Source organism: Bactrocera dorsalis, chromosome 4, assembly GCF_023373825.1.
Source record: "Bactrocera dorsalis isolate Fly_Bdor chromosome 4, ASM2337382v1, whole genome shotgun sequence".
In the NCBI taxonomy this organism is placed as follows: domain Eukaryota; kingdom Metazoa; phylum Arthropoda; class Insecta; order Diptera; family Tephritidae; genus Bactrocera; species Bactrocera dorsalis.
The window spans coordinates 5775186-5799916 of record NC_064306.1 but is presented as its reverse complement, the minus strand read 5'-3'; the positions used below and the strand labels follow the sequence as shown (position 1 = coordinate 5799916).

At 28.1% G+C, this 24731-nt stretch overlaps 2 protein-coding genes across 6 annotated transcripts in view; both read left to right on the top strand.

Annotated features, from left to right (window-relative positions):
• Positions 1-4179, top strand: part of LOC105232234 (kelch-like protein 28) — a 39727-nt gene extending 35548 nt beyond the window's left edge. For 2 of the 5 annotated variants that reach the window (XM_049456361.1, XM_049456363.1), the window contains 6 exons: positions 1279-1636; positions 1713-2165; positions 2239-2546; positions 2945-3149; positions 3750-3833; positions 3911-4179. In XM_049456361.1, coding sequence (XP_049312318.1) covers positions 1279-1636; positions 1713-2165; positions 2239-2546; positions 2945-3149; positions 3750-3833; positions 3911-4105 — 1603 coding nt within the window. In that variant the 3' untranslated portion in view covers positions 4106-4179. Of the gene's footprint in view, positions 1-546; positions 1207-1278; positions 1637-1712; positions 2166-2238; positions 2547-2944; positions 3150-3749; positions 3834-3910 lie in introns of those variants that run through there. The other 3 variants (XM_049456362.1, XM_049456360.1, XM_049456375.1) reach the window with 3 other exon arrangements.
• Positions 4180-4286: 107 nt separating this feature from the next.
• LOC105232112 (uncharacterized) lies at positions 4287-18123 on the top strand. The gene is made up of 3 exons (XM_011213718.4): positions 4287-5166; positions 11160-11557; positions 17465-18123. The coding sequence occupies exons 1-3, from the start codon at positions 5161-5163 to the stop codon at positions 17988-17990; spliced, it is 930 nt and encodes a 309-aa protein (XP_011212020.2). The 5' UTR covers positions 4287-5160; the 3' UTR covers positions 17991-18123.
• The last annotated feature ends 6608 nt before the right edge of the window (positions 18124-24731 follow it).

The following is a 24731-nucleotide window of genomic DNA, read 5'->3' as shown; positions in this document are numbered from 1 at the left end:
CCCAACTCATCTCACATTGGATGTGAGAGCGCGATTGCTAAACGTCAAATTGCCGTACTAACAATTTCCAATGTAGCCAGATAAGACAAAACAAAATTGTTTGAGCATTTTATTTAAAATACCTAGCACTTATTACGATTAAAAATTCTTACATATTGGACGTTTATGCGGATTTATGGAATTATTTAATTTTTTTCATGTCTTCATAGTAAATTAAAAAAAACCGACTTTTGCACTTTCAATACTTAATAAAGGGATTTGAGCTTGTTAGCTTTGATGTAATGTTTTTTCATAATCAAAATTAATACTATGATGCATTGCATTACAAAAAATGTTATCAAATACATTTAATTTTTGCGTTTTCGTACATTTTCAATGCGGCCGCAACAAATCCCAGCGTTCCCATATCTTTTTGTTAAATTTTCAATCTGGCAATACCAGTCGTTCCAATTGCCAAATGTCAAAACCTACGCAATGCAGTCAACCAGAGAACATAAACATATGTTTTATGTTCTCTGTTCTCTGGCTCTCTCATGTCCAATGACAGCAGATTGGGCATCTCTTTATTTCTGTTGGCATGATTCGCTTAGAAAATAATTTATCTTTGGCGAATAAGTTCAGTTTACTTTAACTATTTATTACGGTTTAATTAGTTATATTGTGACAATAAGTGTTTGAAAAATATATATTGATTATTATTTCTGCAGACTGTTGTAATAACAGGTGATGCTTACATCAAATTTACGCGTTTCTAAAAAGTTAAATAAAAAGGTTTCTTTAGTTGCATACTATGAATTCTATGCCGACCTATCAAGCTGCAGCATTTGCGATAACAACAACAAATTTTCAATATTTATATTATTGTTTACAAAACTTTAGCCGGTGAAGTGCTATTTGTTGTTAGTTCTTTTCAATTTGTTGTTAGGGCAATTGAACGAATAAAACGTTAATCCAGGAACATTGTGCTGCCACAGAGTGTCAATTGATTTAAACGATTGTGAAAAAGAAAAAAGAAAATTATATTATACCTCGAAGAAAAGTTCATTTACAAATAATGGCCACAAAACGTACGAAAAGACCTGCTCATCAGACCAAATACAGTGAGCAGAACCGCTTCATGGAAAAATTAATGGCGAAAATATTTAGTTTCTACGACGAAAAGTCTCTAACCGATGTGACATTTAAAGTTGCAAACCCAACGGCTCTGTAAGTATTACTAATGTCCTCAGCTTACATAAAATAATTTAGATTAATATTTATAACTTTTGGATTGCACAGCGTACCCGCGCATCGTTTGATACTCGCAGCAGCGAGTCCTTACTTCGAGAACCTTTTCAATGGCGATCAAGGCAATAATCCTGTCATCCTGATAAATGATATCGATAGCGATATCTTTGAGCGTCTAATAACCTTTTGCTACACCGGTCAGGCGCTAATTACCGCTAACAATGTCGGTGCTATGGTAAAGGCGGCAATCGTTTTGCAATTGGACGACGCCTTGAGCAGTTGTGTGGACTATCTTATGACACAAAGCGATGAATACACATTACACGATGCTTATATGCTGGAGCGTGAAACGCAAAGTGAACTTCTTAAGCAGAAATTTATCGAATACGAAATACAGAATTTTATGGAGGTGAGTCTAAATATACACATAATGTTTCACAATAGCGGTACTTGTGTAATTGAAATTTTGTTTCTGATAATACTAGATCAGCCAAAGCGATGAGTTTCTGAATTTTGATGTTGAAAGATTGAAATATATTCTGGAATCTGACAATTTGAATATAACTTATGAGGAAGATGCCTACGATGCCATAAATCGTTGGTTCAATTACGATGTTTCTGCGCGTCAAGAACAACTACCACTTTTATTAGCTTGTCTCCGGCTTCCGCAATTCAGTATGGATTTTCTGTTGACACACATAGAGCCATTACCTGCTGGTGATCCACTGGCCTTCAAGCCGTTATCCGAGGTCAGAACGCCTGCAGCACGGACTCCCTTCCCACGACGATCGGGTCTACGTAAAGTACTGTCAACTGGGCGGAATTCTGCCGCTACAACAAACACAACAATACCGACAAAGAAATATAAACGATTTCCTAAACCAAGCGAGCTTAGTGCTGGCAATTGTGTGAAAACATTACTGGCATTTTGCTCAGGGGTAAGCGCATACTCTGGCTTATATTCAAATTTTAAAATCTTCATTTAGTGTACGTCTAATATTTTTGGAATAGACGAATCCCAAGCTGCTGCAATATAACAAAGTTGAGGACAAGTGGCAAGAATATGCGAGCATAAAATGCGACCACATTTGTTATAGAACTATTTTAAAGGATGATAATGTATTATTTATTGGCGGTAATAAAAGTGGTGTCACATCCAACATCATCCGCAGTTGGAATATATGGAAAAAGGCATGGCAACATTTGAATTTGCCCGCCATGAAACAAGCAAGAAGCTCACACTGCGTTGTTGAATTAGATGGTAAGATCTATGCGATTGGTGGTTTTGGGAATAATAAAATTCTGCAGTCGGTAGAGAGGTAAATACGTCAAAATCTGTAACGAATTAATTAACGATGATGATTTTGACAATTAAAAGTAAAATTAAAGGTAAACTTTAAGCTTAATAGCAAAAGCACTATATACTAGTTACGTCAGCCCAGTGTGGCTGGTTGACAAAACAAAGTGCTGTTACATTCCACAATTCCAGAAACTTGATAAAGTGATTTCGACAGATTAGAGAGCATGCGCAGCTGATCATGAAACGTTATAGCAATGTCTTTTTCAAATCATGGCTACTAAGTTTAAGTATAGTACACTGACTTCTTTAGAATAATTCTCAGTTTTTAATAGACAATTTCATCATCGATGCTCGTTTAAGCTCAATGCTTTACATATCAGTTTAGATATTTGCGATATGTTTTTTGTTTATTTCCAGATATACTGCATGCGATGGGTGGGAGTACGTGCACAGTCTGATTGTTGGACGAGAAGGTGCCGGAGCAGTGACTTTTGGTGGTAAAATTTATATAATGGGCGGTTATAGTGACGGTGAAGAATTAAAATCCGTCGAGTGCTACAATTCCGATTCAAATACTTGGACTCCTTGCGCGGATACGATACTACATCACTCTTTACCTGGTGTAAGTTAGATAAAAAATATAATGTTGGGCATTATGACAACAAATAATATATAAAATATATAAGAATCCCATTTTAAAGCACTTTAGGTCACTTTTTAGGGGTTACTACGTAGCTGGAACGCACCCATACTTTCGCGGTTAAGGAATATTTTCATCAAAAAACATTTATTAAGTCTACGAACTAAATTCGGAAAGTAGTTAAAGCATGTATAACGGCTTTATTTAAGCTAAAAAATTTGTAAGAGCTTAACACCAGACTTCTGTTCCAGCAACTACGGCAGTCCACACAGCAGTTTCGACTACTGAGACATAACCGGAATGAAGGCGGTTTCAAATCCGGGCAAAAACTTTCAACTAGACAAAATTGTCTAAAATTATTTAGGCAATACATACTGTTGCTACAATAACAAATTCCACTTGATTTCACCGTTGTAAGGCTTCTCTAGAGTTTTTAATATCTGTAAAAGTAGTTCAGTTTTAATAAAAATTATCAAAAAATTGTCTAAACAAAAAAATATAGTCACTGATATATCGAGCTGCCCTCTTAGTCGAACAAAATAATATTAAATAAAATCTTTATTGCTACTTTTTATATTACAGGTAGCTGCACATAATGGTCACATTTATGTTTTAAGCAATATCGGTATTGAACGATACGATCCTCAGCAAGACACATGGTCACAGGTACATATGTATATTAAGTTGGTTTTTGCCAATCGCTTGATCTAAAAAAAAAAAATATTCTTGAAAACTTTACGCAGATTTGCTCTCTGGAAGTTGGCCGTGGTCTTATAGCTTGCGTATCGCTAGACAATAAACTGTGGGCTATTGGTGGCACCACCCAAACAGGCGGAAAGGCAGAGTTTAATGACTGTTGGGTGGAAAGATGCTCATTACCCACAAATGACGTTTATAACTGTTTTGTTGTGCCTGAATCCTTGCTGTCGTCGAAATGATTCAATAATAATATAATTATTGTTCCTTTTTTGATTAATGAATTCGTTTAGAATAAACTGTCTTATAAAGATAACATTATTGTCATACAAAAATAATTATTTTGAAAGCAGGGTATGGTCCTAAACGTGGACCGTGGCGGTTGGAAGTTAGGGATCCGTCTAAAATCCTATGAATCCACAAGTTTGACGAGTACTGGTATAATAAATATGTGGATGCATAGATATGTATATTTGTACTAGATGTTTAATAGAACTTCTATTAAATGCTTTTCGATTTTACGAAAATTATGTAAGAGAGCAAGAGAGGAACGGCACTCTTAAGAGCGTGGCTACCAACAGTGTTGGACACAAAAATTACAAGTGCTCTCATAGCAATCCGAGTTGCGATAAGAATAGAAAGGTTAACATATAACATTAAATGAAAATGAAAAGTAATCGAAATAATTATAAATTTTTATGTAGAACTGAACGCAGTAACTTATAACAGCACAAAAAAGATCAAACAAAGCCCAGAGCTGAGCGAAACACTGAAGATTCACAAGAACAGCAATGATGAAGCTTAAAATATTATTTGGTTACAAATAAAAAAAGAGAAAGTAAATCATGTTTCCAATTACAATAATTTCCGAAAATCCAGTCCTTGTATGGAAAAATGTTGTATTTGACTAGATATCTTCACCGTATTCAGCATGGTAACTTCGCGGTTTGAATTCAAGACAGTTGAGTAATTTTTAGCCCACCACTGTAGTTTGCATGTGTGTTTTGTTTACTTATCTATCGCATGGCGAGAACGGCGAATAATTGCAGACAAAATCTACAAGCAATCACACAGACGGAAATGTTTGTATAAAATGGTAAGTTGCTGTCTTGGAAGCTCAGAGAGTTAAGAAGCGTCTGCGCGGCTGGCTTAACGTAATAATTATATTTCGTATTCGGCTGACTAAAAAGTAGTGCAAAAGTAATAAAGTAAAACGGTTTTTGACAAGCGAGCAGAGTTTATTTGTGTACAAATACGTCACAGTTACAAGAATCTTCAAAATTCAAAAACAATAATTATGAAGGTGTTTATAAATGAAATATAAAAAAGGAATAACGGGGAGTAATAAGAATTTCATAAATTTGATTTTTTTAATATGAAAAAAAAAATAAAATAAAAATAAAAATTGTGCCAATAAATAGACAATGTGCCAATGTGCATAGGGGTGGGTCGAAAAACAAATGTTTTTTTTTGTTTGGTAGAACGAAAAAATGGTTGCTAGACAGCTCCATGAGCTCTTAATTGTAACGGAAAGGTGCTTCGCCTTACCGTTATGAATTTTTTTCGTATTATCAGATAGAAAATTCATATTCAATTACTTGAATTTTTTTTCGTTTTTTGGGAAATTCAATGCTCTACAAAATGGTTTCTTACGATTTTTTCGTAAACCTAACCATTTAAAATTAAATTAAATAATTTTTATACATATATGCATATCTTATAACACAATGAAAAAAAAAAAAACATTTTTAAATGTGAAACTTATAGTTTTGTAGGAAAATTACTGCTCTACAAAATTGGTCTGTTATTTTTTTGTTTAATTTTTATTTTTGCTGTTATTTTTTTATTTCTTTTTTAGTTTTGTTTAGTTATTTATTTTTTGCTTATAATTTTTTTGATTTTTTTAGTTTCGCTCTGTTATTAAATTTATTTTTTTTTTTATTATTTTTACGTTTTTCGTTGAGTTTTGACGATGTTTTCGCGTAAACGTATAAATAATCGAAAAATTGTAAACCATTTTTGTAGCGCAATACATTTTCTACAAAATTTTATACGAAATATTTATTTAAAATTTAAAATTTTCAAATGAAACAAATTTTAAATTTTCAAAATAAAAAATTTAATTCTTAAAAAATGTCTAAATTTAATAAAATTAAAGTTTAGAAAAATTTTAAACTAATAAATTTTAAATATTTTTATATTTTAAAAATTTAAATAAAAAAATTTAATTTAAAATTAATAATTTAAAGAATTAAATTTAAAATTTAAATCAAAAATTTAAATTAAAAATTTTAAATTTAAAATATTCATATAAAAAATTTTTAAGTTTGAAAAAAATTAAAAGTAAAAAATTTAAAATTTTTTAACTTAAAACTTTTTTTTAAATTGTTTAAGGCTTGAAAAAAATTTAAAATGTTTTACTTTTATTTTTTTAAACTTAAAAAAAAAATTTAAAATTAAAAAGTTAAAAAAAATTGATAATTTAAAAAATCAAAGTAAAAAAAAAAATTTAATTAAAATGTTAAAAAAATTGATAATTTAAATTAAAAAAAAAATCAAATTTTAAATTTAAAAGAATCAAATTAAAAATTTAATTTTTGAAATTTTTTGATATGAAAAGGTTTATTTTGTATTTGTTTAATCAAGTTAAAATTTTTTTTTTATTTAAAGTTTGGTATATTTTTTATTTATTATTTTCTATTTTATTTATTAACATTTTCTCATTATTTTTTACATTTTAAAAGTTTCCTTAAATTATATATAATTTTTTTTTTTAATTTTATTTTTTAAAATTTTATTTTTTTAAGTTTTATTTTTTTAAGATTTAATTTTTTGTTTCTAAAGTATTTTCTTTTAATTTATTTAATTTTTGTTAATTATAAATTTCTAATTTTATATACACATGCTTAAAAAAATAGTTTTTATTAAACGTTTTGTTTATTTAATATTATTATTAAATATTATTATAATTTTTTTCTTATTATTACTACTTTTTTCATTATTATTTTTACATTTTTTTTTTTTGTTTTTTAATATATAATATATTATAGTTTTTTAATTTTTTTATTATTTAAAATTTTTATTTTTATTTAAACTATTAATTTAGCCCCAAATATTTTTTCCAATCCAGCATTTCTAAAAATAAAAAATAAAGACAACAAACTTTTTTCATATTTTTTTTTTAATTCTTAAAAAAATATTTAATTATTTTTTTTCATTTAAATTTTTTTTTATTTTTCTCATTTAAATATTTTTTTTTTTATTTTTTATTCATTTTTTTCTTTTCAAGTAATTTTTATATGTGTATATTTTTTTTCAAAAATAATAAACACTAAAACATTGTTGTGATTAATTAAAAATGCAGCCTTAAAATTGTTTGTATTTTCTTTTTATTTCTTGGCTTTGACACTTGTCTGCTGAACATGTTTATTTTACCGTATGTCTGTATGTATGGCACACACATAACATACTTTTAAGCTTCTTCTGCCGCAAAAAGTGAATGTACATTGCGAATAGTAATTGTTAGAACAACAAAAACAACAACAATAACTAGTAATTTTCTGTCCAATCGCAAGAGACTGCCATCAATTCCATTTCCACGCCATCAGATGCGCTTTGGCTTGGGCACACACGCACATATACACATGCACAACACTTTTTTTAATATGTTTTTTCAACATTTTTTACTCCGAGTTGACCACGTGATGTTTGCGAGTTTCGTTGGTGACTGGCCAAATGAATTCAGTGCATTAATGGCAGCAGAGCAGCTGCACTAACATAAACACACAAACATACAACTAAATATGTGAATACGAGTCATCGCTAGGCTTAATCTGTTAAAGTCAGATTTGGGCTTCGCTTCGGAAAAAAACAGTAAAATTTTGTAGAAAAATTCACAAAATTTTAGATTTTGGACTTTTCGGCTTACGAAAAATGCAGTTCATCAATGGCAAGCGATTCGCGTCGATTCCATAATTTGCAGAAAATTTCGTTACTGGTTTTTGTGAACAATTTTTTTTGGTTTAAAAGATTTGGAAATAACAAGGCTTAAACTATATTGGGTAAACTGAGTTGGTCATTGGAGCAGGTTTTTGACATCACACGAAATTATTACGAACATGCTATTAGCGTAAAAATATGTTTTTTCTAACATTTGTATAAATAATTATAGAAAACAGAAGTAATAATGAGACGCACAAAAATATCATGTGACAAAACGTCTTATGATAAAAGAATCATTGGACGAGACATCACATGATGTATAATCAGATATGAGGTAACAAAAGGTTCATTGGGAAATTTGATGAAAAATCATATGATTAAACATCAAATGATGTCTTAACAGATATGAAGAAGAAGAATTGATCAAGAAAGCAAAAAATGTTCAAAAAATATCATATGATAAACAAATCATATGATGTATATAATCCGATATGATATCACAAAATATTCATAAACAACGCAAGGAAACAAACAAATGAAGTGAAAATAATCCATAGAAAGAATCTAACAACGGTTTACTTGGTGAGAAAAGCCACAAAAAAGAAGCAGGCGATAAAAGTATATACAAAATATGTCAACTGATAAGTCCGAACTACAAACGGTTATCAAAGAGTTAAATCATGTTTAGAACTAATAAAATATATACATACATCAAAAATATTGATGTAATTTCAAAAACAACAACAATAAAAAATATTAAAAATTAAAAAAATTTAATAATCTATTCAAAAACAAAAGTAATAAATTTAAAAAATATATACCATAATAATAACATAATTAAATTTAAATTACATTTAAATAATTATACAAAAAAAAATAAAGAAATAAAAAAATATTTTATAAAATTTAGTTAAAAAGAAAAAATTGAAAAAATAATTAAATCTTTTTTTACGAAAATTCCAAAAAAAAAATATTTAAAATAAATTACAATTTTTTAAATAAATTTATCATATGATTTTAAAGAAATTTATTTAACAAAAAATCATTGAAATCTTTTTTTTTATTTATTTGTAATTTTTTCAAAAAAGTATTGAATAATTTTTTCTTAATTAAATTATTTCTTTTTTAATTTGTATTTTTTTTTATTTTAATTTTTACAAATAAATTAAAAAAAAAATAAACAAAATAAAAAATAAATTTATTTAAAAAAAATCATTGAAATGAAAATAAAAATTTATGAATTATTATTTTTCAATTTATTTTTTTGTTTTCCAATTTTTTAAAAGTACTAAATAATTTTTTCTTAATTAAATTATTTCTCTTTTTAGTTTGTATTTCTTTTTTTTTTCTTGAAAAATATTAAATTTTAAATTTAAATAATTGTCATTCATTTTAAATAATTTTTTTTTGTAATTTTCGTAAAAAATAGTTAATTATTTTTTCCCAATAAAAAATTATTTTTTTTTATTTTATTTTCATGTAAAGTAATTTTTATATCTGCATACTATTACACAGTTGTATGTTTTTAATTATTAATTTTGAAATTAAAAAATTGTAACTTACTATAAATAAATAAATTTTTTTGTAAATTTTAATTAAAAAATATTTAATTTTTTAAATTAAATGACCATTTTTTGTTTAATTTTTATTTTAAATTAATTAAAAAATGAATTAAAAAATTACTATAAATAAATAAATTTTTTTGTAAATTTTAATTAAAAAGTATTTAATTTTTTAAATTAAATTACCTTTTTTGTTTTTATTTTAAATGAATTTATTAAAAAAAAATTTGTTTTGTAATTAAATCCTATTATTCTTTAATTTTTATTTTTTTTAAGGTTTTTTAATATTTTTAAATTTATTTTTTTTTTAATTTGAAAAATTATTTAATTTTAAAATTAAAAAGGTATAATTTATTTTAAATAAATTTTAAAAAATATTTTTTTTTTTGTAAATATTTAATTTTTTAACTAAGTTATTATAATTTTTTAATTTTTATTTTCATTTCAATGATTTTATTTTAAATACATTTATTAAAAAAAACACTTAATTAATCATTAATTTTTCTTTTAATATTTATTATAAAAAATTATTTAGAAAAAAAATTAATTAATCATTAATTTTTTGTAATTTTTTAAATTTAATTATTAATTTTTATTTGCATTTCAAGTCATTTATATATATATACACTATTTCCATGAGCAAAGCAGTATGATTTAATTTTAAGTATTTTTTTTTTTAATTTTCTTTCAGAAATATTTCATTTTAAAATTGAAAAAATTTTGATTTTTTTTAAGATTTTTTTTTGTAAATATTCTCTTGAAAAAATATTTAATTATTTTTTTTTGTACAGATTTTTTAATTTTTTTTTAATATTTTTAAAATATATTTAATCATTTTTTTTTATTAAAATTATTATTTTTTTTATTAAAATTATTATTTTTTCTAAATTTTATTTTCTTTTTAAGTAATTTTTATATGTGCATATTTTTTTTTTTTTTATCCGCTGCTTTAACTTTCATTTGCCATGAATAAGTCTGTAAAAAGTTTGACATTGCCAAAAGTTGGATCAAGTGTTTTTATGTAATTGTGTTTTTGTTGTTCACTCTCCACAACCTAATTTACATTTTGTTATTTTTTTTTGTTGTTACCTTTCACCACACATAATTAAGCACTTGTGCACACTTTGTTGAATGCCGCAAAAACAATTGCTGATGACCCTTAAACATTTGTAGCAAGTGAAGTTACGGCTTTATTAAAATTAAGGTAGCGCTACGTGCGGACGGAACCAATAACTGCCTACTTTCCCCATAAAAGGAAAGAGCAGTAGCACTTGGTTGCAAATATGAACGTTAAAGAAGAAAGAAGAAAAATTCAACTGGAACCAAGCTTAACTATGAAAGTGAGAATCTTTCGAAACAGACTTGTCTCTTGGAATAAAAATGTTCTCTGAAGTTTTTAGAAACTGTTAACCAAGCATATTTTAAAAAGTGAGAATCTTTCGAAACAGACTTGTCTCTTGGAATAAAAATGCTCGGCAATGCTTTCAAAAAGTAATCGTCATTGATCTTGATAAAATTCTTGTTTGAGATTTTCAAAAGCTTTGAGCCAAGCTCATCCAAGAAAGTTAAAACTTCCGAAAAAGTCATCTTTCTTGGAATTTAAATTGATCTCCGAGGTTTTCGAAACGAGACCGCCATTGATTTCGTTAACTTTCCGAGTCAATGTCGCTTCTAACATAGTCTCAGATCGGCTATAAAAACTTCGTTCATACATACTCTCCTTCCTTTTAGCGTTGTGTTATTTTTCTCTTTCATTTTTAACACTTTTTGGGAACTCATTCTAATTTTATAGGCACCAGCAAACGCTCACTCTCACATTATGCAACTCGTGTTACACTTGTCTCTCGTTTTGCTCTGCCAAAATGCTTACAGCGCCACACCAGAGCGACAGCGTTTGAAAACGCTGGAGCACGCTTATCAATACAAGTCACTGCCTGTGTCAAACACACTTTATGCACAGCGCGAAGAGCCAGTCAAATTGCTAAGAGTGCAACAACAACAAAAATATGAACCAACAAATTTCAATGGCATCGGGCCGTTTGCACAAAATTATAGAAACACAGACTATGAGCGGCCGTTATATGCTGCTGATGAGCAGCAACATGATTATTTTAAAGCTTTGCAACAACAACAACAGCAGCAGCGCGATATTGATAATATTTACCATGCGGCAAAGCAGAAATATAAGCAGTAAGTATATGGAATTATGTAACTTGACTTTTCTTTGATCTTTTTTTTTTGTAAATAAAAAAAATATTTAATTTTTTCAATATATTTACATTATTATTTTTTGCTAAACGTGGTTGATTACTTATGCAAGATTGCTAGTTTAGTCAAAATATTTAAAATTATATAAAAATTAAAATTTATTTTATTTATATTAATTTATTATTATATATATGTATATGTATATTTTTAAATTTAATTTAAATTTTTTAAATTTGCTAAAATAAGTGTTTTACATCAATTATTTCAATTCAATTTATTTTTGGTAAAAAAAATGTTAAATGATTTTAATTTAGGTTTTAAATTTACTAAAAAAATTTATTTTAAGAAGAAAAAACAAATGGCTAAATTATTTAATTTAAATTTTATTTTATCGATTTTTGGATATTTACATTTTTTAAGTTTTTTCAACCTTATGAGATTTAAAATAAAATTATATTGGTTAATTTAGTATTTTTCGGTTTAAAAATGTAATAATTCTAAATTAATTTCAATAATAAATAATAAAAAAAAAATTTTTTTAAATTAAGTAAATTTTTTTTAATTAAAAATAATAAAAAACCAAATTGCTAAAGATATTTGCTTTAAATTTTTTTTAATGATTTATGTTATATTTAAATTTTTTTTGAGATTTTAAAAATTTTAAGTTTTTGGATCCTTTTGAAATTAAAAAAAAAAAATTTTTTTTAATGTAATAATTCTAAAAAAAATCAATGAAATTGAAAAAAAATAATCATTTAAATTATTACTAATTATTATTAATTACTCCTTATTGCTGATAATTTAAATTAGTTTTATTAGGTAACAAAACCTTAAGTAAGTTCAATTTTCAAATAAAATAAATTAATTATTTAAATTATTATGAATTATTAAAATTAATTTTATTAGGTAACATAACTTGTTTATTATGCAAATTCAATTTTTAAATAAAATAAATTAATTAAATTAAATTTTCTAAATTATATTTATACATTTTAACCAAATAATTAAAGAAATTTAATTTTGTATAACAAGAATTATTTTAAAAGTGTATTGTAAATATTTACACTTTTCAAATAATTAATTTTTTTTTTTTTTAGTTTTTTAAAATATAAATATTTACACTTCTTATATAAATTCAAAAAAAAATAAATTAAATTAACAAAATTATTTTTAAAAAATATTATCATATCATTAAAAAAATAATAAAACACTTTTTTTTATTTTATAATATTATTCATAAATTTCAATTTTTAAGCATTTAACTTGTTTTAATAAAATTATTTATATTTTAATTTAAAAAAAAAAATGAAAAAACCGAACACCCCTTATAAAAAGCTTTTCATAAAACTAGTTGCATTCTACACTTGAGCTTTGCTAAAAACCATAAAATAAGCTTTTTCTGTGACAACACTCACTGATCTGAGTGATTCGCGTCCTCGCTTAGTGAACGAAAGACTTAAGCGACAAACCTGCTTTGAGCAAAACAAACGAAAAGCTGTCATTGACCAACATCCAGCTAGTGTAAAAGCAACAACACCGACAGTTTCAATAGCAAAAAATTTTCCTGCAGATTTTGCATCAAGATATATATGGCTATGCATGTGTATGTATGTGTGTGTATAAATATTTTATGCAAATAACTGTGTTCATCTGCCGCCGCTTCCTTGTTGGCATTGCAGGTTTTACAGGTAATTTTGAACACATTTGCTTCCTTTTGCGAGGCACAAGCTATAGACAGCAAAAACAAAATATTGAAATGCATTGTATGGCTCACGAACAGGCTCTCTTGACTGGGTTTGGCACGGAAACATACTTACTCATACTTGGGCCTTTTTCGATTAAATATTTGCACTAGAAGCCATGTGACCTACAGAGTTAATTACAGTTGGTTTATGCGATATTGGCAATTTATTCAAGAAAAAAATAAAATAAAGTAATAGTAAAATAATTTTTTTTAATTTAATTTTATAATTTAAAAAAGTTAAAATTTTTTAATTTAAATTTTTAATAAAATTTTTTTTACTTTTTAAAATTAAGCTTTCCGTTAAAAATTTGAAATTAAAAAATTCAAATTTTTTTTAATTTAAACTTTTTTTTAAATTATTAACATTATCAAAACTTAAAAAGTTTAAATTAAAAAAAAAAAATAATTCTTTAATTCCAAATTTTTAACGGAAAATTTAATTTTAAAAAGTAAAAAAAAAATTAATAAATATTTAAATTAAAAAATTGAACCTTTGGAAAATTAAACTCTTCCTTAACCAAAGAATTCTAAATTTGTTAAAAATTTGTTTTTTTTTTTTAATTTTGCAAATTTAAATTAATCTTCTTTTTAATTTTGAAAATTTTACTTTTTCTTGAAAACTAAACTTTTTTAAGTTTTGAAAATTTTAATTATTTTTTTTTTTACTTTTGAAAATTAAACGTTGCTGTATTTTTGCTACTATTTCTTTAATTAATATAACATTTAATATAAATAACAAAAGATTTTAAGGAAATTTTCAAATTTAAATATTATAAATTAATGAAAAATTAAAAAAATTTTAAGTTCAGAAAATTTTAAATAATTTGTTTTTTTTTTTTTAATTTTGAAAATTAAAATTCGTTTGAGCCGTTGATAAAATATTTTTAATTAATTTAAAAATTATAATTTAATATTTAATTTTTTAACTAATTTTTTTTTATTATAAAAATTAAAATTTTGCTGAACATTTGATAAATCTTTTCTAATTTATATAAAGAATAATTGTTGGAATATTGTTAAAATTTACAACTAAAAAAAATATGTTCATAATATTCAAAAATTAAAATAAATTTTTCAATTTTGTTTTTTTTTTTATTTAAAATTGCATTTTACATGCGCATGCGCAAGCATTGCAATATTTCTACTTTTGACAGAGAAGCGTAATAATTGCCGCAATTGGCATTTGTCAATCTAGCTGACAGCAACAACACCAGCTGATGCGTTACAGCGCATGCGTGCCACCACAAGAGGCACATTTAGACATAGACACACACACATACACATACACATTTATTTCTTACATTACAACAACGAAATATGCTATTGCCACTTATATTAGATAATTGCATTGTTAGTAACACATATTTGTAATGACTGTTGTTGTTCTGAAAGTTATAATTGTTTCGCATGCATTCAAATGCGCTGTGTCACTGCATGTGGTATGCGCCTAACAACAACAACCAACTGACTGACTGGCTGACTGATTGACTGAGCGAGTGAGTGATTGCTAGACATGCACATGCAGCAGCCGCAAAATGCCAACATACCGTTACAAAATATTGCGGTTAGCCATTTATTAGCAGCACGCGGCGGGCGGCATTAATAATAAAAGCATTAAAAAAAATACACAAAAATAATTAAAGCGCACAAAAAATGTGTAATAAGAAATTGCGATTGTTTTCTTTTTAGACAGAGAAAATAATTAAACGGTGAAATGCGCTCCGGGTAGGAAAATCGCAATAAACAGATTAAGTGATTTACAATGTTGAACAGCTGGGGAGTGCACAGTGTGTCGTTTGGCATGATTTTAGTTACTGAATAATAGTTAAAAATAAGAAAAAAAACGTTAACTTCGGTTGCACCGAAGCTAGAATACTTTTTACAAACACTAAAGGCCATACATGCACGCAAATTTGATCGTTCAGTTTATATGGCAGCTATATCATATAATAAGGTTGAGCTCAGGCTGCTACCGGGGTCACAGTTAGCAGATAGTGCACGGCCTATGCTAAGTAACTTAGCTGCGAATAGTAATACGCATAAAATGCCTCATGCTACCAGCACCAATCGTGCACAGATTCTGCTGCATAAGAATCGAGGCCAGTAAGATTCGCTTTATGATGTACTGGAAACCCGATATGGATCAGTTATGACAAAGAGCTGATGAGAGCAGCATTCTGTCGCCTCAGTAGATAAGAGCGACATCTCACCGAAATGGCTGGCAGGCTACTAATGCTGTTCTCAACTTGGACTCGTTAAAACCCTAGCAGGTTCAAGTACGTCAAATCAATGCACATCGCCATATTTTTGGCCATACAGGTTCAGTTGAGACGAGCTTCTGATTCGTGCCCGAACCTAGCTCTGAAACACGACAAAGTAAATATGGCCAAGATGAGGAATAAGGAACCATTTTCCGTATGAGTAGTAGAATACTTAGATCCCCTATACCAAGCCCTATTCCAAAACAACCGTACCAAACTGGAGAAAAGATAGCCTTCTGAGAAAACTGCAGATGCACAGCAGGATCCGCAAAATTAGGAGAAGGGAAGAGCAGTCCAGCTGCCATCAACGAATAATCTCGGGCAGAAGAGGAATCTTTAGAAAGTAGCGTCATTGAAAGTGTAGAAGTCGCACAAGATAGATGCCACAAATGAAAACGAATAGTTCCTTAGATGTTCGAAACGTTTTCAGCCGCGCGAGATATGTGCATATGGCCGACGCTCTAGAAAACAGTTTTCGAATTTTTGAGTACCTAAGTGCCGTGGTGTGGAGCTATCGGAGTAATAGAAAATTGCTTTACCAGACTAGAAAGGTATCATGACAAATAGCAGTTACGTCAGGAGCACAACAAGAGTCCAATTTTAGGCCTAGATCCGTGGAACATTAGTTATGATGAAATACTAAAACTTGAAATGCCACACGAATCGTATTTAAACGACTACCTAGGCCTACGACTGGGCCACAGATTAACTTTCTGGGTACAAATTCAGCACTTCGCAGGTAAGGCAGCGAAAATCACCGCCCAACTTAGTAGACTAATGGCCAACATAGGGGGGAGAAAACTCCTAATGTTGATAACCACGAGCACTCTATTATACGGAATAGTGATTTGGGAGGATGTGCTGAAAAAGGAAAACCGGCGAAAGATATTGCTAGCCCTCAGAGTTCACAGCAGCCTATAGTAGAACAATATTAGGTGATGATAAACGGTAATGTCCCAAATGATCTTCCGGCATACGAAGGGAAAAAGTTGTGGGAGGTAAAAAAAAAGAATCTGAAAATACCAAGAATTCAATCGAACAAATAAAGACAGACAAAATATCATCATTGTCCATCGCTAGTCCGCTCCAATGATTTTGCTGGATATTTTCAGTAAGAAATGCCTGCTTGTCCGATTCATCGCGATAAAGCTGAATATTTTAAAAAAGAGTACCGTTACGAGTAATAGGTCTCTTTGGACATGCTTGATCGTACGAATTCCGTTTCCATATTCATGGAGAGCATTACCATGTAACTGCCAACGAGACATGGGTTTATCAAACCAAAACAAACCAAAAAAAAACCACGCCAAAGTCGCTCAAAAATTTCAATATTCGTGCTTTGGTGCATGATGTATATGTTTCGATGGGTCAGGTGGTCAATAAGGAGTTCTATTTGGCCGTAAAGAGGTGTCGAAAACGGCCGGAATTATGAAAGACCAATTCATGGATTTTACACGCTGATAATGCATAATCGCACCGAGCCATGATTGTGACCGAATTTAAAGCTAAAAACGCAATGAATACCATTGATCAACCACCGTATTCACCAGTTTTGGCTCCGTGTGATTCTTTCTTGTTCCCCAAACTGAAATTGCCGCACCGCGGAACCCGTTTTCAGTCTATCTAAGAGATTCGCTGAAGGAGCTGAAGGCATTCACAAGAAGTGCTTATGCAAATTGTTTCGAAGCCTAGAAAAATCGTTAGGTGTTGTTAGTTATCACGAAAGTGTTTAAAGCCACAATATTAAATTTTACATACTAGATATATTTAAAAAAAAGAGTTAACCTTGTTAAAGCTATCGCTAAGCCTTTTATTTCTTCTTTTTACTTTTTTAATTTACTAAAATATTTTTTTTTTTATTTTTTTCTTTACTACTACTTCTAGCCAATATAGTTTACCAACAAACGCCTATCAACTGCCGCAAAACGCAATCAGCCAAGCGTCACGCCCACCCTTGGCTTCAGAAATTGTATACGCCAGAGAAGCATTGCCCCAGTACCAATCAGGAGTCGCAGCGAGCACCGCACAGGCCGCTAACAAACACAAAAGTCATTCCAATCAGCTATTGCATGCGCCTGAACGACAACCTGAGAAGGACACACGACTAGTCTACACCAACCAATTACCCTATCCACCGTCTTTTATCAGCATTACCAGTACGACAACAACGCAATCACCACCATACGATATGAGGCAGCATAGTGCTGATACCAACGAAAATAATATCAAACAATTTCCAGATATTTTCGCCAAACGTCAACATATCTCATTATTGGACTCGTATATACCCAGTTGGGTGATGTTGCGTATGCAACAACAACATAAGCGCCAACAACAAAAACAATTCCATAAATTTGTTGCTACACATACTTTGGCATATCCGATTTCAAAAACGTATGCCCAAAAGTAGGCAACAGCGGTTGCTATGCGCGCGTGGCCTACCTTTAGGCGGAATTTATTTTTTTATATTTTCGATTGTTATATATATCTGAAATTGTAGTCATTTACAGAGTTATTCATGTTATATAATAAATACATTTTAACAAACAAAATTGCAACTGACTTTATTGAGCCAGAGGTCGCTAAATTTTCGAAATATAAAAAGGAACAATCATAAATAGGCTTGAGTAACAGACCGCTTAATTTTCGAACAGTATTTTCGAAATATAAAAGGAATAATCAAAAATCGGCTTGAGTAACAAACCACTTAATTTTTGAACAATGATTTCGAAGTACAAGGTGCTTTCCAAAGTAAACAGGACTTTAAAAAATTTCAGTTTAATTTATTGAAAATTGTCTCTTTCTGCTTCAACACAGCTTTTTACACGGTCCAAAAGCTTGTCGAACGAGTGTTTTAGCTCGTTGGCCGGTATGGCCGCCAGTATACCGGTGCAAGCCTTTTGAATGGCCTCTATGTCTGCATAACGCTTTACTTTCATGGGCAAAGGCATTTTTCCGAAAAGGAAGAAGTCTCACAGTGCCATATCAAGTGAATACGGGGAGTGGTTAATGGTTAAAATGTGATTTTTGATCAAATAATTGTCCTTCGAATAAATTCAAAAAGTCCTGTTTACTTTGGAACGCACCTAGTGTAAAGGAGCATGGTCAAAAATGGACTAGAAGGTTATTTGTTAATAGACAACCAATCCGAAGTGTCGATTCAGTTGGTTGATCGTGAGAGAGAAAGAGATAGAGAGACAAAGAGAGAGAGAAAGAGAGAGTGATCGAGATAGAAATGGAGAGAGATCGAGAGTAAAGAGATATAGACAGAGAAATGAGAGAGATATTTATAGAGTGAGGAGAGTTTCTGATTATGGAGAAATTGTCGTCGACTAGCTTAACAAAGGTTAGACAGAAAGATAGAGAGTGAGAGAGAGATAGAGAGAGAAACACAGAGAGATATATTTATAGATAGTGGAGCGCTTTTCATTGCGAGACTTCCTTGAAGAACTCCAAACCAGTTTGCTGATTTTGTTTGCTATCTCAGATTTTTACTACCAAACGCACACATATTAAGACTCCAAAGCTTTCTTCACAAATTTCTTCTTGACATCTTCCCAGCATTTTTGCTTCGGCTAAAAAAAAATTGTACATTCGTGTTCCCATCATTTCAATTGCTTCCTGCATGCATAAATTAAATATGACTATCTAGTTTTTTAGTTTGGTTTTTGGATTTCTATTTTTGCAATATAATAAATTCAATGCAAGCACGACCGAGATGAGCTGCGATGCGACTTTGGCTGATTGCTAAAAATATCATCAACATATTTATTGTCATTTCTTTTATAACCGGCATTGAATTAGTTGTTGGTAAGGTAATCACGCGCTGACAGCTCTGGCGCCATCAATTACCACACCAACAATTTGTGAAAGAGCAGAAATAATAGAAGTGAAATGAAATGTCTCGGCTCTGGTAGTGTGAAAATCGATAGTTATTGAGTTGCCGTCACAGAAAAATGAAGCTGACAGCAGCGCAAGCTGCAAAGGTATTGCTACAATAGTGAGTTAGAAAAATAGCAAGTAAAAAAAAAAAACAAAAAGAAACAAAAAAACTAACAAAATCGAAAATGTAAGAGGAAATATTTGATTTATTTGAGAAAATTTTTCAGGAAGCAAGGCAAACACTCTCAAAGTAGAATAAGTGTGTTGTAAAGAGCACAATTACACAAAAAAAAAACAAGACCAAGACGGAGAATTAATTTTTGACGAAAAATATCATAATCTGACTTTAGGTTAGGTTGGGTTAGGTAAATGGGTTGATTTCTCTTGAAACCACGAATAAACCCACTTGAATAATTTGAGCTGCTTGTCTGTTGTGATGCCTAGAACTTCTAGGATAACTTTCCAGATAAGAAATCCAGATGAAAAATATCGTCGCATAAAAACAAAAAGCCAGGCACAAGTATATTGAGGAGGCTAATATTAATTCCAATCAATTTGACGGTTTCGTAAAAAATATAGCAACCGAGATGTTTGAAGCTAAGTCTGGCGAAAGCTGGATAGTGGAGGAGAAAGTGTCTAGATGTTTTCTCTCATATTCTTCAGTGCAACTTTGACAAGTTTATTGATATTCTAAGGCCACAATTTTGCAAAATTGATTATAAGTAAACTTTTTAATACATTATATATTTTTTGATATATTCCGAGATTCCTTATAAATTTGTTTGAAAAATATTTTGCTTTCACATTCTAAGACTAAACTTCACTTTAGTCTTCAATACTTTTCTTTCAAGTTCTAAAACTAGACTTCACTAAAGTCTTAGAATGTCAAAAGAAAATATTTTTCGCTTTTGAAAACTAATGTTCACAGCTTGCAAAAAAATTATTAAAAGTAATAATAATGGCAGGTGAAAACAATACAACAGCTCCGATAAATATTTGCTAAGCTATGCTACGTGTAAAGCCTTGCATAAGATCTTTAGCACTACGCCCTCCCCGCTGTTCAGCCAGTGTGCGTGTTTAATGCAAGATCAGCGAAGTATTTTGACTCAACTGCCAATCAATATGAATAGGCTTTATCATGCCGCACAATAAACGCACACACTCAGCAATATACACCTACATATATACAGAGAGTTTGAACTAATTTTGAACAAAAGCCCAAAAATATCTAAGAAGAAGAGATACAAAGGTAACAAAAGGCAATAATGATTAGCTGTGCGCTTAGGTAACTATGGAGAGTTGAAAGAAATCTATTTGCTGCTTGCATTAAATGATTTGCTGTTGAGTAGCAGCAGCAGGGGGCTTTCATGCGGCTATAGGAGCAGGCGTGTTAATGTGATGCAAAATTATTTTTTGTTGTTTTTCTTTCATATCTATAAACATATATACATATATATGGTAAAAACATATGGGTTATTAATATAACGCAACGGAGAATGTATTGCAGTTAAGCACTTCGGTGTGACCATTAATTGATCAGCTGATCGGCATAATTAATGAAATGTTGTGTACGCGCTCAGAGCAAAATTTTTATGTAATCTGGTTAAATTGAATATTAGCCGATAATAAAAAAATTTTACGGCTGTTAAATGCAATTTAAACTAGCACAAGTAATTATATGAACAATGTACTTGCATATGTAAACAAAGGTAGCATAAACTCAGGCGTAAGTGGCGCTACTTATAATATCTGTAAATCTTTGAAATCTTTCATCGAATAACGCATTTCGATTGCTTTCGCAGCATTCCTTCAAATAAAGTTTTGTCAATAACAGAATGTATGTATGTATGTATTCCCGTCTTCGCTGCTTGCGATAAAATGTTCGGTTACACCCGAAATAAGCTTCCTTGCTTGTATATAAATAATGTTTAAAAACTTAAAAATAAATTCTTGCATAATTTTTTCATATGCAGTTTTTAATATTTTTCAATTTTACTAATTTTTTACTATTTTAAAAAATAGTTTTCAAAAAATTAATAAAACTATTTACAAATTTAAAAAAATATATATTTAAGTATATATACAAGTATATACTCGTACATACATAAATTAAAAAAAATTGAGAAAAAATATATATTTTAAAAAATTTAAAAAAAAATTAAGAAAATGTATATTTAAAAAAATATTAAAAAAAATTAATAATTAAAAAAATATTTACAAAAATTAAAATTATTTTATTCGAAAATTAAATATTTAATTAAACTACTAAAATAATATTTAGAAAACCATTAAAGAAATTGATAATTAAAAAAATTAAAAAAAAAACAATAACAACAAATTTTAAATTTTTTAATTAAAATTAAAAAATAGTTACAATTCTTTTGTTTGAATATTAAATTTTTAATTCAACTATTAAAATAATATTTAGAAAAGCATTAAACACATTAATAATTAAAAAAATATTAAAAAATATATATTTCTTAAAAATATTCCAAAAAATAAAAATACTTTTGCTTGAAAATTAAAAATTAAAAAATATTTAGAAAACATATAATTTTTAAAAAAACTATTTAATATAATATTCCAAAAAATAAAACTACTTTTGTTTGAAAATTAAATATTTAAAAAAATATTTAGAACACATTTAATTATTTTAAAAAAATATTTAAAAATAATATATTTGGTAAAACTATTAACAAAAAATTGTGTGTAAATTAGATATTTAATTAATATATTAGAAAAAAATATATACATATAAAAACATTAAAAAAATTTAATAATATGAAAAAAATACAAAAAAGTATTTTTAGAATATTTAAAAAAATTTAATAACTAAAAAAATACCAGAAAAATATTGAAAAAAATAAAAAAAAATCTTCTTTGTTTGAAAATTAAATATTTTAGTAAAACAAAAAATGTTTGAAAAATATTAAAAAAAAAATTAATAATTAAAGAAAAATATTAAAAAACAGGGTTAGAAAAATATTGAAAGAAAAATTATTTATTTAAACTATTAAAAAAATAAAATTACTTTGGTTTGAAAACTAAATATGGAATTAAAATTATTTTAAAAAATTTTTGAAAAACGTTAATAAAAAACATTTAATAAAAATGTTTAATTAAAGTTAATTTTTTTTTAATATTAAAAAAATATAAATAAATTAGAAATAAAAATATATATAAAAAATTTAAAAAAAAAAGTTCTTTTGTCTGAAAATTAAATATTTAAATAAAATATTCAAAAAAATATTTAGAAAACATTAAAAAATTAATAAAATTTATAAAAAAAAAAAATTAAAAAAAAATATAAACTTTTAATTAAATTTAATTTTTTTGAATATTAAAAAAATACAAATAAATTAGAAATAAAAAATTAAAAATAAAAAAAAAATTAATAAAAAAAAATAAAAAAAATAAAAGTTCTTTTGTCTGAAAACTAAATATTTAAATAAAATATTCAAAAAAATATTTAGAAAACATTAAAAAATTAATAAAATTTATAAAAAAAATTTAAAAATTCAGTTTTTTGTTTGAAAATTAAGTATTTAATTAAAATATTTAAAAAAAATATAAAAGAAAATTAAAATTAAAAAAAAATAAATAAAAAAATATTAAAAAAAAAACAAAATAAAAATTCTCTTGTTTGAAATTAAAATTTTTATTAATTAAACATTTGCGTTTTTTAAATCCTTTAAAAAAAAATAAAAATTAAAAAAAAAATAAATAAAAAAATATTAAAAAAAAAATATTAAAAAAAAAATAAAAATTTTTTTGTTTGGAATTAAAATTTTTATTAATTATTTGCGTTTTTAAAACCTAAAATTACTCTTTTACAAAATAATATTAAAATATTCAATAAAGTATAATAAAACCGACTCACCTACTAACCGCAGCGCCCACAGTGGCAAGCTTGGGTCATAAGTCTCGCCAACGGCGCGATTAAGCTGAAAGAAGAGCAGTGAACGTGGCTTTAGAAAAACTTTGACAGATTGCTTGCTTCCAACAAATATATAACAAAAAATCATTTTCATGCAAATCTCAGCCATTTTGGGCATTTAAAATTCATACAAAACTAACTAAACTTATCTATAACTTTACGCACACACATATGTACTGCATACAATCATTTCATTAATTTTTTATTGTTCACTTTTACACTTTTTGTGCTCTTTACAAAAACATTTCGAACAATGGACAGACATTCGCTTAACACCGTAGCAGCCAAACAACAACAAACAAAACAAAAACGCCAGCGTGCAGAGTGCAATTGGCAAATATATGCTTTGTTTATATGTATCATATGAAAATTATTTACAAAAACAATTTTAAATAAAAATATTTTGTATGAAAAATTTTAATCAACATTTTTAGTTGTAAATTTTGCTTTGATTTTAACTTTTAGCTAAGGCTAAACTAGCTTAAATTGCAAAGGCGGCAATTAATATTTTGTTGCATACATGTAGGTGAGTGCGTATATGTGTGTGTGTGTTTGTGTGCTTTATTGTGCATTTATGTATTTTTCGGTTGTTAATTTGTATATTTGCATGCCTTTGTTATGCATATTTTACAGTCTCCTCTTCCTCTTCTTTATTTCTAGCAGGGATTATAATGCCTATTTTGGTCACAGTGTTACCCACATTTGAACAAATGTGTACATAAGTATATATGCATGTATGTCAGTTAATATCAACTGCACTCAAATTCTTCCATATTTTAACCTCAATGATATTCGATGTAGCCCAACAAAAAATTTTTATTTTTACTTTAGATTTGACTCAGCTTGGAAACCGAAGCAACGATGTCGGCGGATCGGAGATATGCGCCTAAAGAGAGACTCAACTCTGCATCTACCTGGCAAAAGCAATTACTAAGCTCCGGCTTTGGTACGTCTAGTGGTTTCAGGCAGAGGTTATCACTTAGGAAGTGGTCCCAGCCATTATACCTGACCAAAGCGAGTACTACGCTTTGAGTTCGACCCACTCAATGCTCTCAAATAGCTAACAGAGCAAACCTCAATTATTAAATAGTTCGTTTGACTGACTCGACCTTAATCTGTCTCTATCCGGTAGTTAATTCGAGCTTCCGAAGAAGTTTGATCTTATGCAGATGAAGAGCCAAGTTGTAGAAGCAATCGACGGTGTCTCAGCTCTGTTAGTTTGGATCCAAACGTCAGTTGCTAGAAAGTTAAAGGACTCAGCTGTTTCGACCTCAATCTGCAAGCTTATATATCTTGTATTTGAGCCTCCGATAGATACATATATGAACAGCT

Coding starts and splice junctions, on each gene's coding strand:
- LOC105232112 (XM_011213718.4), top strand. Junction 11,558..17,464: donor GCAAAGCAGAAATATAAGCA/GTAAGTATATGG, acceptor TACTACTTCTAG/CCAATATAGTTTACCAACAA.